General features: G+C 34.1%; 1 protein-coding gene across 3 annotated transcripts in view; it reads right to left on the bottom strand.

The window, feature by feature from the left end:
- LOC111062208 (gamma-aminobutyric acid type B receptor subunit 2-like) overlaps positions 1 to 24,804 on the bottom strand; it is a 623,739-nt gene that overhangs the window by 288,197 nt on the left and 310,738 nt on the right. For all 3 annotated transcript variants that reach the window (XM_039431291.1, XM_039431289.1, XM_039431292.1), the window contains exon 4: positions 16,233 to 16,370. In XM_039431291.1, coding sequence (XP_039287225.1) covers positions 16,233 to 16,370 — 138 coding nt within the window. The remainder of the gene's footprint in view (positions 1 to 16,232; positions 16,371 to 24,804) is intronic.

Here is a 24,804-nt window from a genome sequence, read left to right on the forward strand (position 1 = left end):
ATCTTAGACCTCACTTCCCTCGGTCAATAAGTACATCATCGAAATGATAGAGGGAGAAAAGTAAGGTCACCTTGTGCTCTATTCCTCTCCCAAATTTAGATAAGGTTACACATAGTCCGAAGTAAATTTTATGTCTTGTAGTTCTTCACTTCACAAAAATTTCAGTTCTTAAATTTATTTATTTTATATATTTACAATGCAAATGACACTGATTTAATAACATTGAAATATAAAATAATAAGATAGACCTTGTGCTATTTTTTCCAAATTAAATTTATAGGTGAAGTCTGAAATAAGGTTGGAGTTTCATGTGTACAATTTTTATATAATTTTAGTCCAAAGAAACATGAAAACTATACATTTTGAATTTAGATGGCTTGAAATAATGGATTGATTAGAAGTATTCCACTCAATTATCACTTGCCATGTTTTTTATCACATGAAATATTTTAACGAAATTTTTCAAATATATTTTTTTAACTGTCTTCAAGTGGCCAAATAAAATACTAATTTTCATATAATTTTAGTCAAAAAAAAACATGGAAACTATAAATTTTGAATTTAGATGGCTTGAAATAATGCATTGATTAGAAGTATTCCACTCAATTAACACTTGCCATGTTTTTTATCACATGAAATATTTTAACGAAATTTTTCAAATATATTTTTTTAACTGTCTTCAAGTGGCCAAATAAAATACAAATCTGAGCTCCCTAATATATCAGTATCAGCTATACATTTAGTAGGCATTGGTGAGGCGAAGAATCGACAACACTGTTCTCTTATGTCTCTCCACTGACATTATGTCAGTGGAGAGACATCAAAATCAATTCTAAGGTCGAAAAAGAGAGAAGCAATCAAGCAAAAGATTCTACACCTACAAACATTGAGTGAAACCAACCAGAGTAAAAAATTGTACAAAGAATTGAACTGGTTCAGAAAAGGGTTCCAGGCAAGGTTGAACGGCTGTAAAGACAAAAATGGGCATGTGGTTAGTAATGAGATGGTCTTAAATAGGTGGACCGAGCATTTCGAGGAGGTGTTGAATGAGAGAGAAGAAGATGGACAGCCAAGCCGTCGTTTTGAAATGCCACACAATGTTGACAGGGAAAATGAAGAAACTGCAGAACCTACCATTCAAGAACTAGAGAGAGCAATAGCAGCTCTAAAGAACAATAAAGCTCCTGGTGAGGATGGCATTCTCAGTGGGATTATAAAGACTGGAGGAGATAGATTGAAAAAGGAGCTGTATGAATTAATTTTGATGGTATGGAGAGATGAGAAAATGCCCGATGATTGGAAGACAAGCATGATCTGCCCAATCTTTAAAAAAGGGGATAAAATGGTTTGTGAAAATTATAGAGGAATCTCTTTGCTTAGCATTGCTTATAAAGCCTTCACAAATATCCTACTTCAACGGCTCACTCCTTTTGCAGAGGCAGTGCTTGGTGACTACCAAGGAGGATTTAGAAAAGGCAGGAGCACAGTGGACCAGATCTTCACATTGAGACAGGCAATGGAAAAGTGTATAGAGCACGATATAAGTATCCACATGATGTTTGTAGACTACAAGAGAGCGTTCGACAGTTTATACAGGAGAAAGCTACTTGAAGCACTGGATAAGAATAACTTACCTTCAAAATTAATAAGGCTAGTGGCTGCTACCCTAAATGAGACCTTCTCCAGAGTAAGAATAGGCAAGACTGTTGGGAGGCGTTTCCCTGTAAAGTACGGTGTAAGGCAAGGAGATGCGTTGTCTGCATTATTGTTTAATTTGGCTCTCCATGAAGCAGTAAAAGGTATCACGCATGGAAGCACCATAGTAAATAGACTATGGCAAGTTTGTGGATATGCAGACGTTCTGGTCATAGTAGCTAGAACAGTACCAGCCTTGAGAGAAGCCTTCACATCACTGGCAATCAATAGTGAACCAATGGGATTGGAGATAAATGAGGCCAAGACAAAGTATCTGAGAGTGTCACCAGCAGTAGGCCTAGGTAGGAGAGTTGCTAGAGACATGAAAATTGGACCCTACACATTTCAACAGGTGGAAGAATTTGTCTATCTGGGAACACTTGTGACAAGTAGTGGGAAAGTCTCAGCAGAGATTAACAACAGGATCATGGCGGGAAACAGGGCATACTATGCTACTATCAAGTTGTTCAAATCTCGATTGATATCTAGAGCTACGAAATTATAATTATAAAAAGCATTGGTGAGGCCTGTGGTGAGTTACGGTTCGGAAACATGGGTGCTTACAGCTGGAGATGTGCAAAGATTGAGAGTTTTTGAAAGGAAGGTAGTGAGAAGAATCATGGGTCCTTTTTTGAGAATGGTCTTTGGAGAGGAAGAAAAAATTTGGAAATAGAGCAGTTCTTAAACAATGAAGACATTGTGCGGTTTATTAAAGCTGGCAGAATAAGATGGATGGGACATATGGTGAGAATGGGAGATGAAAGAGTAGTGAAATGTATATGGAAGGACAGGATATATAAAAGAAGAAGAAAAGGTCGACCGAGAAATAGATGGACGGATGATGTGGAACGAGATCTGAGAACGCTTGGAGTTCGTAACTGGAGGGGGCAGGACGAGGATCGTGACAGATGGAGAGGCTATGTGAGGGAGGCCAAGGGTTGCAAAGACCTGTAGAGCTGAGGAGTAAGTAAGTACTGACATTATGAAGTGAACCTCACTTCTGACTTAGATGTGATACAGACTTCTTTAACAAAATAGTTGTATTCAAGTGGCCAAATGAAATACTGATCTGAACTCCCTAAGATATCAGTATCAGCTATACTATATAGGAGGCATTAGTGAGGCAAAGAATCGACAACACTGTCTCCTATCTTTCTCCACTGCTTCTAACGTTGACCCCACTTGTGACTTAGATGTGATACAGAATTCTTCAACAAAATAGTTGTCTCCAAGTGGCCGAATGAAATATTGATCTGAACTCCCTCAGATATCAGTATCAACTATACTATATAGTAGGAATTGGTGAGGCAAAGAATCGACAACACTGTTCTCTTATGTCTCTCCACTGTCATTATGAAGTGAACCTCACTTCTGACTTAGATGTGATACAGACTTCTTCAACAAAATAGTTGGGCATTCATAGTGGACCTCTCTTCTGACTTAGATGTGATGCAGACTTCTTCAACAAAATAGTTGGGCATTCCAAATGGTCGTCGTGGAAATCCACAAACGTCTCAGTGTTGCCATCTCGTTTCACTAATTGCTGCCGATCGTGGCAAAGTTATCGACCAAGTATGATCAATCGCTGAGCAAAGTTATTCAGCACCAAATAGCTTCTCGCTTCTGTGGCGAAGGCATTCAAACTCCCTAATAAGACCACGAGCCGAACTTGGTTCAAAAGGAATGGCATCACCGATTCATTGAGAGATGGGCCTACTTGTCTCTCCGATTGCAAAAGTGATGATGGAGAGAAGCAAGAGAGGGAGACAGTCGTTAGTTGTTAGACACTATGACAGGGTGATAGATAGTTAGATGTCTTTTATTTCCAATTTACAACATTACAAAAAGTGATGTGGTGAGGTTGAGGCAACAAGAACCCACTGTTCCAAGAACCCTCTCTTGAGGAAGTTGTGCCTGCACTTTTTGAAATATGATAAAGAAGACAATTTTGAATAAAATTTAGAATTTAGAAATAGGCCGACACATCTAGAAAATACCTGAGTCTATACCTAATTCATGCAGGTGAACGGGCTAGAGTCAAGAAAACTTCAATTAATCTTGCCATGCCTGATTTAATAGGTTTATACTATAGAATAACACTACAATTTGAAATAATAGAAAAATACAAACAGCTTCAATAAACATTGGCAACTAAAATCGAACAACAGAAACAACAATTTCATGTTACTTTGGTGACATTCTTCATCTGATTCGGGGGCGCATTACTATCCCCGATTAGATAGCAATACGTCACAAAACCAAACAATATCAGTCATCAAATAACAAGTTCATTTCAACATGGAATTACTCAAGAAAGAAAAGCCCGTTGAACCCAAGTTTCGTCGATAGTTACCCATATAACCCATTTCATAATAATTTTGAATCCCCACTTTTGATTGACATTCTCGAATGAACCTTTGTTTCACTACACTGCACTTTCGTTGGTCTGTACGTTGCTTTATCGTCGGGGTTACAGTACCTTGTTTTTGGCGGTGAGCTTTTACCGGTTGAATTTGGCTTGACGGCGACGTCCTCTTACGTCCCTAGACCTGTCGTCTGAACGGGTGTCTTGAAGCGGTGTTACATAAAGTTGCGGAACCAAGGGGTGGTAGTACAAGAAGTTGGTTTGGGGACACACATGAACCGCTGTAAATAAATGTATTACAGCATTAATTTCTAACTCTTCCTACAATTCATCAAAAGCTAAAACAGGAGTTATCTATTGATTACAATTAATTAAATTCTCTCATTCTATTTGAATCCTCATTTTATATAGATTTTTATCTTTAAACTACTGATTCTTTTCATCAGAATTAATGGATCTTTCTTCACAAATAATTCAAATTGAAATGATGCTAACTTATATGATATTTTTCGTTTGGTTTGCGAAATCAAATATAATTTTTCATATAGTAGCTCGGCTAGTATTGTTGGAAACTTGTGCGCCAGCCAACATTTATTTTATTTATTATTTATGAACTATAGGACGCAATCCAAGTGTAAATAACGGGCATTCGCCCAAAACTGCTCCGAACCTTAATTAAAAATGAACATTCCAGAGTTTATGATTTGATTTACCTACAAATACAAGTCCAAAAACTAGTATCAACTGAAATTATGAATTTATCACCTAATAAAACAAGACACTTTATAACACAATAAAAGAAAAAAATATTGAAAATTTCACTTTGAGGAAAGATAATGTTTGCCTTATAAGATGAATCTTGTGGATAGTTTTTACCTTTAATTAAATAAAATTAGTAGACACATAGAAAATAATTTAAATTGTATTAAAATTTGAACATTCATTAATATTAATTTCCTGGAAAAGAAAAACTTTCTTCTTCGTCTATTAAGATTTCTATCATAAAAAATTTACTAAATCATTCGAAAGCCTTAATGACATAAGAAAACAGAGTCTGAAAAATATAAATTATAAAATGTCATAAACTCAATATGAACATAATCTTAAAAATTTCATTCCAATTTAAAGGCTATCTTCCTGACTTTCAGCGATACTCTACGATAATATATTTCCAGAAACAATAACTCAAATGTAACGTAACTGAAAACTTTCTATACTTCTTTAGAAAAAAAATTTATAATTATCTTCCATCACTAATAAAATCAAAAGGATTATTCTCAATCAATATTATTAACTTGAAAAATAACAGGCTTAATTAATTCAATACTCTTATGGAAGTTTCAATCAATTAAATTCCCTAAATTATATTTTAACCTTATTTTACGTACCTTAGCGGTTATTTGAAGAAACAATTATTCGTACATGATGAAGAAACACAATTAAACCTTTCAGGACATGGCACTACTAGTAAATTTAAACATTAATAAAAAATAAAACTAGCTCCTACATTAACTACTGAAATAAACTTATAAACCTGCCCAAAAAGTGGGAAACATAGTGACTTTATCTTTACTCTCGTAGTGCTCCTAGCAAAGTGTCCTCCGGAACGTAATCTGGTCTCTCGACTGGGGAATCCCCACTACTGTATCTAGAAACAGGTCTCCTATTGGGCGAAAGGAATCAATTTGACCAATCGTCGCGTGGCTTCTAGAGCCTTTGGACCAAATAGTAACTGCAAAATCGGTAGTTTGTTATAATTTCAATGCTTGCTGTTTTCCAACTTATCGCACTTTATGTCGCGACAAGAAGGCTAAGTTTTAGTGATAATTCCATAATCTACATTCCTCGACGACTCGGAGCCACAATTTTTAAATATCTATCATGGAAAACTCGAAGTCATGGCCGTTCATAATAGAGAGAGAAAATAATTTATTTCGCTAACTCACTTACAATAATGGCTCTAGTCTATTGCGTATTAAATTTACTATTATAACTCGGGAAAAGGCCTGAATTAAAAGGAGTGCTCGGCACAAAGTGGTAGAGAGTGAGTAAAAAGGGTGAGAGAGGAAGAGGAGGCGGAGAGAGAGAAAAAATAGACATAGTGAGGAAGAGAGAGATAGTGGAATAGAAATGCTGAGTGAAAGAAATTAGATAAGATTAGATCTCTTCATTTATGTATGTTAGAATATTTAGAGGAGAGAGGAAGAGAGAGTGGAAGAGTATCGAGAGAGACAGAGATAGAGAAACTGGAAGAGGATTGAGAAATAGAGAGATACAGTGAGAAAAGATTGGGATAAGGAGTGTGATAGAAAGAGGAAGAGATGGAGTAATGAGAAGGGAGAAAAGGAAGGAAGGAAGAGAAAGAGAGGAAGCGAGAGGGTGAGAGAAAGAGAGAAAGTGTAAGTCAGAAAGAGAGATTGATTGATTGATTGAGTACTTTATTTATGTAGATTACAATATATACTGGCACTTATATACAATAGCTTACAATAGAGCAAAATTATAGATGAATTTACATAATATAGACTAAGAAAATAATTATTGAACTGTATATGATATGAAAAAGCAATTTGTAATACAATAACTATAGATAATAATTAAATTGTTATGCATCCACATAAATTGGCTGAGCTTTGGACATATCAATGTCCATTCTTCGGAAAGAATTTTAAAAATATCCTCCCCACTAACTCTCTACCAAAATGTTAATTTCATTAATGAAACTAAGAACTTATTCATAGAAAGATATAACGAGAGATAGTGGAATAGAAATAGTGAGTGAGTGGAAGAGGAGAGAGATAGAGAAACTGAAAGAGTTGAGAAATAGAGAGATACAGTGAGAAAAGATTGGGATAAGGAGTGTGATAGAAGGAGGAAGAGATAGAGTAATGAGGAATAAGAGATAGAGTAATGAGAAGGGAGAAGAGGAAGGAAGGAAGAGAAAGAAAGGAAGAGAGAGGGAGAGAGAAAGAGAGAGAGTGTGAGTCAGAAAGAGAAATGGATAGAGAGAGAGAGAGTGATCATATATGACATTATAAGGGAGGAGTTAGGACTCCAGTTCCTTTCTTCCAAACAATTCTACTGAAAGAGAGAGAGAGAAGGACGAAGAGAGACATTTTGAATAAATAAGAGATACTATGAGAGGAAGTGGAAAAAATGGGAGAAGACAGATGAGAGTGGAAGAGAAAGAGATTGATTGAGTATATGCATTCATTAGGGCGGAATTAGGACTTGATGTCCCTCCTGTCACACAACTCTAGAGTGAAAAACCTGTGAGAGAGAGAGAGAGAGGATTAGAGGGAGAAGAAGAATAGAGAAAGAGAAGGAGAAAAAAGAGAGAATGAGAGTGAGGAAGAGACGGAGAAGAAAAAATAGAGAGAAAGAGAAGGAAAAATGAAGAGAGGGAATGAGAAAGGGTAAGATGAGGAGATTGATTGATTGATTGATTGATTTATTATTTATTTCATGTGCAAGGTCTGGAGAGACAATTGCACAATAGAACAAAGAAAATACAAAGCATGTTATACAATTATTAAACAAGAACAAAAACACAAAGCAAGATAAATATGAGTATTACATTAGATATAGTTCGACACCTGAATTAATTGAACGTTCTTACAACTTTCACTAAGATTAACAATAAAAATAAAACTGCAAAAACTGAAAGGAAAAAAAATGAAGAATGGATATGTTACATGATAAAATATTAAGACAAAAACTTATGGGAAAAAACAAATTATAAAGAAGATGAAGATGAGAGAACGAAGAAAGACAGAAGAGGGTTGAAAATGAAGAGAAACTTGTCAAGTTTTCCAAAAGCACCAGACATACTGCAAATTATTATATACCTAAGAAGAGAGTAATATTTCCATGTTCTGCCCTTCATGAGCTTGGAAAAAACTGCACACCTGCACTTGAATTCCACTGCTTGCCAAACTAACAGTTTGCACGCACTCATTGATAACTATTCTAATGGTCATAGAGTCTCCTTTTAAAAATGGATTGATTGATTGAGTACTCTATTTATGTAGATTACAATATATACTGGCTTATACACTTATATACAATAGCTAACAATACAGCAAAATTATAGATGAATTTACATAATATAGACTAAGAAAATAATTATTGAACTGTATATGATATGAAAAAGCAATTTGTAATAAAATAACTATAGATAATAATATATTGTTATGCATCTACATAAATTGGAGGAGCTTTGGACATATCAATGTCCATTCTTCGGAAAGAATATTAAAAATATCCTCCCCACTAACTCTCTACCAAAAACCTGATATAGAGATATGAGACCTGATGGATAGAGATGGAGAGACCACAATATTCTTTCTGGTAGCTCATTCCACAGCCTTGAAGCCGAACAACGAATGAGTTGTTGAAGACGGCGTCCAGGATTAAAGTCATTCAACAATGTGAATGATTCAGAGAGATACACTGGACCCTCCTTCATGATCAGGATTTTGTGGACTAAGCACAGTGAGAAAAATTTGCTACGTTCCTTCAACTTAAGCAAATCTGGATCCATGAAAAGTGGTGTAATATGTGCTTCCCGTCTGGCATCATATATGTAACGTAGTGCATAGTTGAACGATCGCTGCAACCTCACATCCAATTAATTTGTGAGATCGTTGTAGACCACACAACAATAGAAGAAAAATGCGAGAGAAGGGTAAGAGAGAGACAGACAGAGAAAGAGCAAGAGAGATAGTGAAGGGAAGGAGAAAATGTGGGCGAAGAGAGAGAGAGAGAGTATGAAAAGATGATGAGTGAGAGAGAGGGAGCCAGTAAAACATGAAGGGAGAGTGTGGAAGAGGAGTGAGAGAGAGTGTCGTTTTCTTAGAAACTATGAGAGATTGATTGATTGATTGATTGAGTACTTTATTTATGTAAATTACAATATATACTGTCTTATACACTTATATACAATAGCTTACAATACAGCAAAATTATAGATGAATTATACATGATATAGACTAAGAAAATAATTATTGAACTGTATATGATATGAAAAAGCAATTCGTAATATAATAACTATAGATAATAATTATATTGTTATGCATCTACATAAATTGGCGGAGCTTTGGACATATCAATGTCCATTCTTCGGAAAGAATATTAAAAATATCCTCCCCACTAACTCTCTACCAAAGAGAGAGAGAGAGTAATTGAGAGATTGATCGATTGCCTTTATTAAGAACGTAGTTAGAACTCCAGGTCCTTTCTGGCACACAACCCTGGAAAACTGAGAAAGAGAGAAAGAGTGTGAGAGAGTGTGAAAGAGGGGTGAGAAAGCGTGAGAGATAGAGAGAGTTGACATGAAAGACGTTTTGTGCTAACAACTCTAGCAACTAATCTAGCAAGTGTGTTGCCTAGATTTAGTGCAGCTTAAGGTTTCTATACCGATTCCGATACCACCAAAACACTGACCGACCGTGAAGATGTTAGAATTTATAGCTTTGGACAGCATCTCTCTTTGTTGTATCTCCTTGGGGGCCCGGTTAGCGTTAAACGATGGCTTTACTCAAACTTAGATTAATATCGAGGCTGTTTGTTCTGTGGAGCTGCAAGCGTTAAACTCTGGTCAGGACACGTTTAAGTAGAAACGCTCAGTTGGCGAATTTCGGAACGAGTTTGATAGCAGTTCTGGAAGTTATCCAAAACTGAACACTGCACTCTGAACTGTATATATTACCAGAGATAAATAATACGATTCAACGGCATCTTCACTCAATGGTATCACTATTCTGGTATCACTGATGTGGATCGACTCTCTATTGTTCGAACCTTCAATCAAATTATGAATCTGTTTGGAAGTGAATTAATCAAATTGATGCAAAAGTCTAGTTGATACTGATTTGAACTTGAAATTGTGTGTGAATAAGCTCATGAACCCTACATAACCTCTGGACTGTTAATATTAAATTAAGGTTGAAAACAGTTTTGAGCGAATGCCTATTATTTACCCCTGGATTGTATCTATTGTTAATGAATAAATAAATCTTCTTCAATCTCTACATCAACAGATATTTCAAATCCTCCACCAAGATTTCACTATAGTGAGATCAACATTATAATGGAAGTATCCGATTAACATTGGTGTTGCTATCCTTGTCTGTCATTCGACAAAGCAGATAGCGCTCTACATTTCTACCTCCAGAACGTTGCCAAATAATACGTTTATTGATTGATATTGATTTGCTATATTTGAATGTACATTTTCTCAACTATCCTTTGACAATACGATTGTTGTTGATTGAGCAGCAGAATGGTGTGGATGAAGCTAGTGGCGTTCGACCAATAGTGGCTGAGATCTACTGTCATTGGCCGAGTTTAGACACGCCCCAGTATTCCAAAATATGTTCATGAGAAACACCGTTCCACAGAAACAAATTGAGAGAAACTCAGTTCACTCCTTCAACAATACGATTGGTGTTGCAATTTTTTCATCGTGAACAATAATCTGTCAAGAGTAATTTATTATTAAACAAGCAGGTAACCCGTGCTCCGCAAGGGTTTATTTTTAAACTTGACAAACTGAAAACTTGACTGAGTGGAATATTGAAGAGTTTGAAATAGGCTTGGAACCATCCTCGGTTGATTAGAAATCTGTATGTAGAATTTCGAAGTTGATCAGATCAGTAGTTCTTATGTGATGATGCGTCAAACATAATTTTCTTTTTTTCTATGTAGAATTTCCAAGTTGATCAGATCAGTAGTTCTTATGTGATGATGCGTCAAACATAACTTTCTTTTTTTCTATGTAGAATTTCGAAGTTGATCAGATCAGTAGTTCTTATGTGATGATGCGTCAAACATAATTTTCTTTTTTTCTATGTAGAATTTCCAAGTTGATCAGATCAGTAGTTCTTATGTGATGATGCGTCAAACATAATTTTCTTATCCAGAATGTTTGCAAAGAATCTGATGGAATATCTGGTCAAATTGTCACTATATTCTTTCCAAGAGTTTAACATTGATTTTTGACGAAACGTTCTTGTCTATTTATACTAGGCTAGCCTATTCATTCATATTAGATTTTTTGACAGTGTTCCAATGTATTTCTTGCATCTCATGAATAAAAACTATTTCTATTCTATTCTATCCCGTACGTGTGAAAGACAGTTCTTTCTTTCTATTATTAAAGTATTCATAGATAACAACATTTCCTGTCTCGGAGTGAATATAAACTCTAATCAATAAGAGATACATAAGCACTTGGCCGATATGGACTCTTATCAAGAAATACATAAGAATGAAGTTATAATGAACATGTTGTATTATAGAGTATGATGGAAATTTGTTTGGAGAAACAGTTTTCAACTGAGAATCAGAATGTTTGAGAGTGCATTGGCCCTTGTCGACTCAGCCTTTTCTGCCCCGCTTGTCTCGTGGCATGATCGCATAATAGATTTGTCGAAACGTGAATAATTCTGGGCGAAGGAAAACGCAACAGAGATGAAGATGAGAGCAACTCCAATTTCCTCGCAAAACTTTTATATTGAAGCTTAGTGAACTTTTTGAATCTATTTGAGACGCGTTCCTTTGAGCGGCTCGCTCAATAAGATGTTGGGATTTTTGCAACTCGCTCATCTCTTGTTGCTCGGAAACAGCATCAAGTAACTCGATTTCGTCGGCAATTGAAGGGGTCTCTGGGCTCGAGTCATCTCGCATCTCACTCACACTGATAGTGCTCTTTCATGTAAACGACTTGCCAAAGTTCTGCGACTGGAATAAGCAAGCGTTCTCCGGAGTACAATCGTTTCTGGTGATTCCCGTACAACATTTCAATCACAGTCTTGAATTATTATCAAAACACAAAAATACAAAGATAAAAAACAATAAACAATAAAACAATCACAATAATTATAGTAACTGAAGTAAAATCACTTCGTTTTTATGGCTACTTGATCCAATTAAATACAATATAAATACATCTAGTATTTAATAAAAGTTTATTTTTTAGTATTTAATGAAGTTTTTAATAGAAGGGTAGTGAAAGTTTTCATAGTGTTTTAACTGTAATAGATAAAAACGCCAACATAATAGAGAATAAGACAATGTTGGTGAAATGATGTGGTGTGCTTGGAAGAAAGAGATGGAATACTTCAACAATTCCCGTTCTTCTTTACTTCTACTACACATTCCACTTTCTATGGTATAATCAACTCTATATTTCATTCATCTCATAAAACACTTATTGAAATGGGCTGCTTTCAAATTAATAAAACGAAATAAAACTTGTAGCACCCTTTATTTATTAAAAAACTTAAAATAGTTGAACAACTAGTTTCGGTTTACACCATCTTCTGGTTCTGAAATCTGAGAACCTGTTTGATGGTGTAAGATGGTGTAAACCGAAACTAGTTGTTCAACTATTTTAAATTTTTTAATAAATAAAGGGTGCTACAAGTTTTATTTTGTTTCATTCATTCATCTCAGTATAATATAATCAACTCTACATAGATACTCCAACCTGCAGAATAAGGAAGATCTCCTTCCAAGTATGATCAGAGAGAATAAAAATTTATGCATTCCAATATTTTATGTGTTATAATCGAGTATAAATGGATATTTCATCCCTCTCAGTATAATTATAGAGAGAATATAGCATAAGAAGTTGATATCCCATTGTATAGGTCATTGTATTGGTTAATGCACCAAATTTCAAGCCGATTTCTTGTTCTTGTTTGAACGAGAATGAACAATTAATATTACAATAATAGACCTGTATCAGCTACCGTCAAGAAGAAATTTACAAGACAGTGACGATCGGCAACGTTGTTCTCCTATCTTTCTTCAGTGCCATTATAACGTGGACCTCACTATAGTACTATAGACATTTCCGGGAACGAAAGGAAGAGACTATCCGACAAAGAAGATCCACTTCCTAGAATAACAGAGGATATAAGACGTTATACATTCTATTTTCAATGGTATAATCGTCGGTTTCAGAGGAATATTTGAAGCGACAAAATAAGGTAAGCGGCAAGCCGTTAATCTATTGACATGAGGACATCTCGTTAACTCACAAACTGAGCCAAGTTGAACGGAGAACTTGCTGGAGAGGAAGCAAACTTGGCTAACAGTGTGTACTTGCACCGCAATCTTCCGGAAGCCAACCACAGACTCGGCTTAGTTACCGGCAAACTGTTTCTCAATTACGATGAATTATTGACAAACACTATTCTCAGCGCTGAGCGCAAATCGAGCTGAATAAGTTCGTTGCTGAATAAGTTTATTGCCGGAGAGTTATAGACAGTGTTCAGCATAAACTGCAACTCTGTTTCTTTATCCATTTATTTATTTTGCTATTACATTCATAGAAACAAAATCATTCTTGACTCATTACGAATGAAACTGCAACTCTGTTTCTTCATCCATGTAAACGGAGGGGGGTTCTTTCTTCTCTTCTATAATATCTACCAAATCTATGCTATCAAATCTCTATTTGAATCCTCGATTGGTTGGGAGCTTTCAGTGGATTCGTTCATTCAAAAGCACAGATTATCATCATTAACTAATTGTCACCTATTCTAGCAGCTAGCAACTACGAGTCAGGAACTTCAATGTAAAATACTAATAAAACTTAACTTCAGGTTTATTGAACTCTAAGTAAATAGAACGAATTAATAAGAGTCAGGTAACATGTCGAATTTTCAAACAGAACAAAGCTATTCAGCAATTGATTCACAAAAATAATATATTCAATACCAATCTACATATTTTGGGAACCTGCTAACTTGCTGCATTTAAATTTGGGCCTCGGTCATTCTATGAAACTAAATTTCGAGCTTAATAAGAAAAACAATAAAAGTTTGGCACTCACCATATTAACAATATTCAAACTTGGACTCTTCAGAAACACTCACATACGCTTTAATAAAACTCACTATACTTGAACTCACACGCACAAATAATTTTCTGATTCTACTCCTACTAACAATATAAAATTTGGTTTCCTATTCCACTAGATAATAATTACTGATAACTCAAAACATAACAATTTGTCCCTCTGAATGGGGAATGGGCCCATTCACAGGACCGAGGCTCGCACACCGTTACATGTTTTCCCAGTTACGTCTCAATTCGAACTGTGGCCTTTTCACTGAAAATTATTCCCCCTCCACGAGCGTCGAGCATAACTTTCAGTGGGAAAGCCAAAGCTGCAAAAAGGTCAATGGTCGTACAATTCCCAAATACAGTAGCTTTTTCGACAAGGAAATGAAACTGCATTTGAAAAATGCACGAGAATTGCTTTAATTTCGACAACTAGGCAACAAGTTGGCAAATTCAAACAAGACAGAGTCAATTCTCACACTAAAAACGCAGGGTTCAACATACAGTTAGAATCAAAGTTCATTTCAGTTCAAAAACCTGAAAAACAATATAAGAAACACAAAAACAACTACAATAATACCCTCTCAATATCACACTATTACATCCATTTATTTATTTTGCTATTACATTCATAGATACAAAATCATTCTTGACTCATTATGAATGATTGGGAAAAGTATCAACAGGCTTAAATCCAAAAACTGTTCCTTTCCAGAAACTGTTGATAGAAATAGATCAAAAATAGGTTATGTTTATCACTTCATGACTACTGTACAATTTTGATTCCAGAATGAATGATTGCCCGAGTGAAGTGAGGTCTGAAGCTGCGTTTACAACAAAGTTATCAACAAAATGTTAATAACTTAAACCTTTTAGATTCTATTATAATGAACCTAACTTATGAAACACATGATGAACATATATGTATTTGTCAAGTTCCATTCAATCTCATAGAATATATAAGTTTAAGTTATTAACATTTTGTGTAAACGCATAACTTTGGTGTAAACGCAGCTTTAGATTCAAGTCGACGCATTTCACTTTATTTTTATAATGTTCCGAATATACGGCGAAACGCAGCAATAAATTATCAAGGATAATACAAAAGGAAAATGAGTCTCCTTTGAACGCCAATATTGGAGTGAAAATCAGACTATAGAGTTATTCTTCATAAATCAGTTGTTGAGTGGATCATTAATTGCATGCAATTAATATCTCAATGTAACTTGGTAGAAATTAAGCTGTTTGTGGACTATTAATTGCAAGCAATGAGGCATGCAATTGATAACTCGAAGTAGCATACTATTTTCACCCGACTTTTCTCCGCTTTCAACACGATTAAATTTTGTTGATAGTAGGATAGTTGTTTACAACAAATTATTGTCGATACATCAACCCAAACAACCATTAGTTGTTTACACACCGATATCCCGCGTACATATCAGGACAGGACAATATATATTATATATTATTTCATATTGTATGAGAGAGATTTGAAATCGAGAAAAGTTCCCATGTTTAAACAGGAGAAAAAAGCTGAACCCCACTAGAGAAATCTTTTCCGACAAGAATTAATGAAAAAAGTCTGACGAAATGTATTACAACTAGTCGAATGAGAACTAACAGATGTATCAAAACCACTAATTGATTGAAACAGAGTCCTGTTCAGGTTGTTACATCACAATCGATATCTGTTAAACTGAAGCAGCCGTGTACATTGCTAGCTAAAAGCTTTGAAAATTAAGCGGCAGAGTGGGTGAAGCCCTACGATTGGTCAATTCCTGTCGACCAATAGACGCTGAGTTCTACTGCCATTGGCCGAGACTAGAAACGCTCCAAATATGGTCATAGGAGCCGCTAAACTTCAACAAATTGAGAGAAACTGAGTAGTCAACAAAACCAAATGATTAATATAAATGGGAAAGGGAGAATGTACAATTCGGAAACCAGTGAAATTCCGAAATATATAAACCACAACAAAAAACAAAGGAAAACAATTTGAACAATTAAATAACGACATAGCAGTCAGATATTTATAAAGGGAAGATGTTAGCTTCTACTCAAATTTTTGGAGAGTTTTAGGACACTCTACCAGTTTTGATGAAGGGCCTAATGTCCGAAATCGCTCCACAAATGTGAGTAGAAGCTAACAGCTTTCATTTAGAAAATATCTGACTGCCATGTCGTTATTTAATTGTTCAAAAGTATTATTAACAAGTAGTTCGTAATGAAAACAAACATTGTAGAGTAAACACATATGACTGATTGAAAAAAAATTAATTGAACAGAGGTTTCAAGTTGTAAGAATGTGTTTTACCTGTGTAAGCCGCCAATGCTTGGAGGCCTTAGCAATAGGATCAGTCACTTGAGTGCAGGAGGCTCCAAAAAGCATCACCTTGTGAGGCCCGTCATGCATCATATCGAAGAAAGCTTTCACTCCCACGGCAGCGTTACACTGTGAACGAAACGAGAGAAAATGAATTATTTCGAGAATAATTATTATTAGAATAAATTGAATATAATTAGAATACAATTAGAATATAATTATTATATTTCACTGTCAATGTCGAATCTTCATTTATTGATTGATGTAACGAACAACACTGATTTGAAAACATTGGTAGATTGAATAAGGTAGTCTAATCCTACTGTTTTTTTTCTTACAAATTTAGGTGATAACACAGTTCAAAGAGTAGGATGGGCCTTCAATATGTGTGAAAATCTTGTGCTAACACAAATTTTCGAGCTCAGAATTTAAGTGTTTTTATTCTTTATTTTGTGAATTTATAGTTTGTTTCATGTTTTTAAGAAACTTTTATTATTAATCCATCCAAATTTAAAATTGTTTGTTTTATTCTAATTTATATTTTAGATTGTGATTTGGTGTAGAAATTTGAATGGACATAACCTATAATATTTGGACTATATTAAAACTAAATTAGGAAATTGAAGAAGTTTTAGGCAATAGCCTGTTTTTTCTTTTCCGATTCTTGTATTTTTTGCTAACCTTATAAATAAATATTCGATTTAAACTCATCACATGAAATACTTTAAACACTATGAACAGTATAAATTTAATACTGAAAACATGAAATTATGAGTTCATATAGATTAAAAATCAAATTAAATAACGTCATTTATGCCAAATTGAATTCATCTATTTCCATTCATTTATTCAACCAATTTGAGATAGTATTCTCGGCTGAGGAAACATCATAAACCTCTAGTAAACTTAAAGCTTGAACATTAAGCGGCAGAATTATTCATAGTGGAAGTAGAGCCCTACGATTGGCCCTTGGCTGTCGACCAATGAAGGTTGAGCTCGACTGTCATTGGCCGAGACTAGACATGCTCAAGTACTCCAAATATGGTCATGTACCTCACGATTTATATTCTTTCAAATGCTTATGAGTATTTAATGTGTCTCTATCATCTTAATGAAATAGTTATAGCATGTGGACATCGACGATAAAGTTGTACAAACGCTAATGTATAAATTATCATTATTAGAGGAAAATGATTATTCACAGCGGTCAACTTTGGATTTCCGTATGATTATAACATACTAAACAAGGCTTTCTTCATCCAAGAATCATGAGTTTCGATTCATGATCAAAATCTCACTGTTTTATCAAATTTTGTTTTTTGTTGATCGATTTCCATACTGGTAACGGCTCTTACAATAGATCAGTTGAAATCAGTGATGATAATCATACATTCCTTCATTTTTATTCATCCATACATTCTATGAAACATAAATCATATAATCTTCTTTTCTTCCAGCTCAATCGTCAGATTGGTTAGTATCCTTCCATCCAAATCTGTTCATTTCTACTCTCTCAGATTGTACATGGATAAATAAATGAATAATTTATTGTCAAAAACATGAAAATGTCATAACAACGTCATCAGCTTATAGCAATATCACATTAAATATCATATTTTATTTTCATTATTATTTTAATCTATTTCATTTTTAAAATCAATTTCCTAGCATTCTCAAGTCAAAAAACAAACATTCACACAAATAACTTTCAAAATTGAATTTCGGAAAACTCATCTACCTTAAATAAACATTCTCCAACAAGCAAATTCTTTAAAATCATAGGTCATAGCACCCAGATCCTTCATCATTTGTCTCAGATACTGTAGCCAGGGTTTCCCACGACCTCTTCGTCCATCAACTGTACCTTCCAGAATACTTGACATGAATGCGTCGTGTCTTATTATGTGTCCAATCCAAGAATGTCATCTGTCCCTGAGAAAATTCAGAAGAGATCTCTTTTCCACCACCCTCTGGAGTACCTCCTCACTCGTAACTCTGTCAGTCCATTTTATTTCGAGCATTCGCCTCCAACACCACACTTCAAAGGCATTCAGAGTCTTCTCCTCAGCCTAACCAATATGACACGTTGATTACTAATTCTTCATTCTTTATTGATTCATACAATAAGTACATCATTGAAATGATAGGAAGAGAGAAAATGAGGTAATATTGTGCTATGCCTCCCAAATTCAAATAAGGTTACACAGTCCAAAATAGGTTAAGTCTTGTTGTTCTTCACTTAACAAAACTTTTAGTCCTTGATTATTCTCACAAAGTAGATTTTAGATGTTTGAATTTACCAATATGACACGTTGATTACTAATTCTTCATTCTTTATTGATTCATACAATAAGTACATCATTGAAATGAGAGGTAGAGAAAAAATAAGGTAACCTTCTGCTATTCCTCCCAAATTTAGATAAGGTTACATATAGTCCAGAATAGGTTAAGTCTTGTTGTTCATTTCACAAAACTTTCAGTCCTTAATTATTTTCACAAAGTAGATTTTTGAATTTAGATGTTTCTAATATTATATGATTCGGAGCGGACCAACAAGCCTAGCCGATTTCTGATAGAAAACCAAGTATTATTCGAATGGAATATTTCCATTTTTGAATGAAAAAGACATTGTCAAAAACCACAGATTTATTGATACTTAGAAAGACCGGTTTCGGTTATTACACCATTGTCAATTTCTGATAAACAATGTATGTTTGTAATAAACACTCCCAGTTTATCAGAGATTGACAATGGTGTAGTAACCGAAACCGGTCTTTCTTAGTATCAATAAATCTGTGTTTTCTGACAATTTCTTAGTCTTTTTCATTCAATATGAATAATTACCACAATATCAACTTCTCAACTACACAAAAAGTATTTCCATTTTACTTATTCAGACACTTTTTCCAGCTCGAATATCCAGTTTGTTTAAACTTCTCAATACCATCTTCTCATACGTCACTGGTCAAATCTATGATGTTTATATCCATGGTCCCACGGTTGTGTCAGTGTATCAAGTTGAATATTCGGTTTTTAGGTCTAAACCACACAATACCGCCGTCTTTTTGTTCAATAATGGTTGATTCTATGATCAGATTCAGCAGGCAACGACTGGCTTAGACTAGCATAGAACGCTCTGTATTCCGATGGAGACTGCGCGGCTTAGTAATGTAATGTTCATGTCAACCATCAAAGCTGCTTCCGAAATGTCACGTGACCAGCAGAACTTGCCAGGTAATCGATTCAGTCTGCTTTGATGTTGATGTTGACAAGATTTCATGTTGCCTGATCTTCCCCGTCCTGCTTTCATGTTGTCCTGCTTTCATGTTGCTTGATCTTTCATGCTACTTATTCTTTCATGTTGTCATGCATTTACTATTGTTCTTGCAATGTTGTCTGTCCTGCTTGCATTCTGGTTGGCTGGATCAAAACTCAGACAGTCTCTGTTTTTGTGAGTTTGTCTACTTGTTCTTTCATGTTGTCATGCATTCAATTGTTTTTGTGTAGTTGAGAAGTTGATATTGTGGTAATTATTCATATTGAATGAAAAAGACTAAGAAATTGTCAAAAAACCACTGATTCATTGATAATTAGAAAGACCTGTTCCGGTTATTACACCATTGATGTTTATGAGAGATTGACAATGGTGTAATAACCGAAACCGGTCTTTCCAATTATCAATAAATCAGTGGTTTTTTAACTTTTAGTCTTTTTCATTCAACATTCAATTGTTCTTGCAATGTCGTCTGTCCTGCTTGCACTTTCAGGTTGGCTGGATGAAAACTCAGACAGTATCTGTCTTTGTCTGAGTTTGTTCCTATTATTCAATTCTTGATTGGAATCTCCATGAGTTAGTAATTGAGATTTGTCTGATGAAGACTATCACAGAATTGTTATTCGATAACCTTATGTCAACTTCATTTCTATGTTGATTCTGTGATTGAGACAAGACAGATTCGGGAGCATAGATTATGGAATAAATGATTTAATCCATTTGAAATTATATGAATAATAGTGACCTTCATACTGTGAACTGCTTCATCTTTCAAATCCCTTGTCATTTATCTCTACAGAATCATCTGTACTGTTCACCCTAGCAACAAAATTATCATAATATATGTTATAGCAGGACCTCCTAAATACTATTATAGGTATTTAGGAGGTCCTGGTTGTAGGCTAACAAGTATTCATTTTTCAGTTAGCTTTCATTCGCACGCTTCTAGTTCAACTGTATCCAATTAAAGCATTCTACCATACTCTATCTATTTATCCAATCATAGAATACCCTCATTGAATTCTTAGTCGAAAATAGACAGGATTATAAAAATAGACCTCAATTATAATTTTCTGATAAATTAATATTTTCAAAAGGCTTCTCTTAAGAAGAAGTCAGAAGAAGAAGACGATACTTCTACGATTGAAATAATATTAAGTAGATCAATTCTTTCTCCACCTTTGTATTTGTTCTTACTAGTAGTTCTGTAAACAGTAGACCTCACGCAGTATTCTCATCCACAAGTACCTGATTGAAACTATAGACCTCATGGAAATACAGCAATTGACTGGCTACTCCTCACATCTATGTAATCACTTGTCAGCTGATTTATGATGAATAATTCTATAGTCTGATTTTTACTTTCCTTGCCCTATTACCATAGGTAAGGAAAGTATTGCTTTCCGAAAAAAATTAAGGTACCCCAATTTCTAAATTTCTATACGTTTCAAGGTCCCCTGAGTCAAAAAAGTGGTTTTTGGGTATTGGTCTGTATGTGTGTGTGTGTGTGTGTGTGTGTGTGTGTGTGTGTGGTGTGTGTGTGTGTGTGTGTGTGTATGAGTGTATGTGCGTCTGTGTACACACGATATCTCATCTCCCAATTAACGGAATGACTTGAAATTTGGAACTCAAGGTCCTTAGGATATAAGTATCCGACACGAACAATTTCGATCTGATGCAATTCAAAATGGCGGCAAAAATGGCGAAAATGTTGTCAAAAACAGGGTTTTTTTGCAATTTTCTCGAAAACGGCTCCAACGATTTTGATCAAATTCATACCTAAAATAGTCATCGATAAGCTCTATCAACTGCCACAATTTCAGGAGCTTCGCCCCATCAATGCAGATAGATTCCCAATTATCAGGCTTCAGATACAATAAATTGAAACGAAAAAAATCAAGTGGAGTAGATTGAGCATGAAAATCTCTACAATTAATGTTCAGTAACATTTTCACCTAAAATTGAAAATAAGCTTTAAATTCGAGAAAATGTGATTATTCAATTGCAAATTATTGTTGATTCTATTAAATCATTCACTATGAAGAGATAGCAGACCTTATGTGTGTCTCCAGCGTTATTGCCCTGTCACCAGCTGGCTCAAATCTTTGAATAGTAGACTTGAGATGCGCGGGAACACTAGCGTCAGGTGATCAATTTTCATAACGGCAAGGAAAGTTGTGTGAGTGCGCCACACCAGATTTTTACTCTAATATTGGCGTATGAAGGAGGCTCCTTTTTCCTCTTAATATATTAATCTAGAAATGCAAAATTTCCAAAAACCTTGTATATACGTCGAAGCGCAATTAGAAAAGGAACATACCTGTCAAATTTCATGAAAATCTGTTACCGCGTTTCGCCGTGATTGCGCAACATATAAACATTTAAATATTCAAACATTTAAACATTTAAACATTCATACATTTATTAGTTTTATAAGTTCATAAGTTTTTTATTATAAAAAACTTTAATCCTATATCAGTGAATGAAGTTTGTAAATAGTAATTATAACATGCAATAAGCAACTAATTACTTATACCCCAACACATATAATTTATAGTGGGGTATATATTTATTCATTGAAGTTATCATTTATTCATTTTTGAAACACCGCTGATTTATGTAGTTACATGACAATACTATATTATCAATATTCTAATGTTCCATTCAATCTTCATTGTAATTAATAAGTTTTCATAATATGTGAAATGTGTTGCATAATTAGCTGTTGTACTGTAATTTATTGTAGATTCGTGTATAGACCGGAATGTATTGTGACTTACTTGAATAAATTTGAATTTGAATTTGAATTTGAATTTGAATTTGAATTTGAATTTGAATTTAAAAATGTCACGTGGTACTTTAGTACCATCAAATATTTTGAAATGAACCAATGAATTTTAATAGAATTATAAAATGGAAAAGAAAGTTAGACCTAGTCAAAGGATCAATCAACTTAAATCGAATATTATTAGCGATTAAGAGTAATAGTATTATCAAAAATGATAAGAAAACATGTATAATTGTGATTCAACAACTATGAGAATCCATTGGCAGAATTAAAAATTATAAAGCGGCTTACTTATTATTGGCGGATTATAAAAAATAAAAGTTTGCATGTACGTTGAGGTTAGAATTATTTGTTTACATTTTTGAAAAGAATCAGTCGATCTTGAATAAATCGATAATTATTTGAATCAATACTGAGCGAATCAGCTGATCACTCGATCAACCAGTATAATAGGTTGAATTATAAAAATTTACTCACAAAAGATGTGTTATTATATATACTAAGGAAGGTCGATGTATAGAAATACGGACAACTATTATTATTGTATAAATATTTATTATAATCTAAAAAGCACGAAAATCCAGAGTATACAAAACTCATATAAAAAACTAAATGTATAGGCTATTGTTTATTAACATCGTATATCGAGATTTATTTATGAAATGAATTCAAAATAAACACTCCATATATTTGTATAAAAACTTTTTATTTAATTTTTTCTATTATAAAGTTGAGGAAGCCCTGATTCTGAGGCGACCAATCGTATTGAGTTTATTAAATTGAAGACCAATCAGAAAGAAGCTTACAAAATTGTTCTAGGAAGAGATAAATTTTTCTGAAAACCTCTTTCTTCTGGCTTAAGATCTTGACCTGAGAGGATGCACAGAGAGTTTAGGGTTCTTTCTTCCTTTAAAATTTTAAAATTATCAAGCCAACCTTTTTTAAATGTGAAATATTTGTATTAAATGTTAAATTATCTGTGAACTCAGTGTTGTTGGAGAGTTCGTAATTTACAATCAATTCCCATAAATATATCTTTAATTCGGAGAGAAATCTATAAGAAATCTGGACCACGCGTTAGCCCAGCAGAGACGAAAGGGACCTGCCTAATTAATTATTGGAAATAATTAATTCAATCCACGAGACCGTCGAGAACTTCATTCATGTGAGTGATAAATCAAACGAGCTCATTTCAAGGCCTTTCTAAATATAGTGGGGAAATTAATTAAAAGCGCTACTAAAATTAACTTAAAGAAAAGTCACATAGTTCATAAGAACATTTTATAAATTTATTTGATATATGTAGGAAGCTTACTTCCATGCACGGCCCGAACTCATATAAATCCCTGAGATCTCATGTTTGAATATTAATTGGTTAATTAATAATTTTTTTAATTGAACAAAGTATATCATATCAAACCTATAGACCAAACAGGTTTTTATTTGTAGAATTTTGAATTGACTGGAAGTCTAAGCATCAGTATTGAATATAATGTGTTTATGAATTTGAAACTCACTATTGTGAAAGATATTAAATCCTGTGATAATTGTTCAGATTTTAGAAAAGAATTTACTTAAGGAAAATTATAGATATAAGAAAATTTTATATAATATATTGAAAAATTATAGATATCGAATATTTTATATACACTGTTTTATGGGAATATATTTTGTGTTTTATGTCAGCATACAAATCATAGAAATTTATTTCATCCTAATTCATCTCGTGATATACAGTTTGAGCTGTTTTAGTACCAATAAGTGTTCAGCAGCACATAAAATTATTGAATCAAGTAATATTGATCTTAGGCTATTAAGAGCACTCAGTATTTATCATCCTTTGATGATAATCACTTTAATCTGTCAGAACAAGTATATAGAGAATTATATTAATAAGGTTCCAGTTATATCATATAAGGATCCAGAGAGCTTCAAGAACTGGCGTTGTAAGTTCTAAGGAATTTCGGAAGGATAAATTGGTGAATACCTGTATCCATGACGAGCGTTTTAAGAATCAACTAGAAACAACTATAGTTGGTCCTTATCATTCTCTAGTTGTACATGGTTACTGACAATCAGTCATCAAATATTCTTTTAATTTCCTCACTGGTATTCTTCAAGAACTTCATAGAAGCAGCGGTAAGAATTATTAATCACCGGTCATTGAACCTTATGGTGATTAATTAAATTTGGAAAATTCATGTATCTACCACTGAGCTAGAGCTGAGGTTTGAACCCAGTAATTTTGCGAGCCGGACGGCCTTAATTTTTTGTGAATTTATTCGCAAAAGAGGGAATTTAGCGACTGCTCTTATAAATCTCAAGAACATCGTATCAGCTGTAAAGGATTTGCAATTTACCACCTTACAAACATTAAGAGAAATGCCAAACCGTCGACTTGAATCTTAGATTTCTCTTCGCTCGATCATCATGAACGAGTTTGAATGGTATTAAAAGTTGATTAGGCTATTTGTTGCTCTTCAAGTTATAATTTCAAGAGG

Source organism: Nilaparvata lugens, chromosome 6 (assembly GCF_014356525.2).
Source record: "Nilaparvata lugens isolate BPH chromosome 6, ASM1435652v1, whole genome shotgun sequence".
Lineage (NCBI taxonomy): Eukaryota > Metazoa > Arthropoda > Insecta > Hemiptera > Delphacidae > Nilaparvata > Nilaparvata lugens.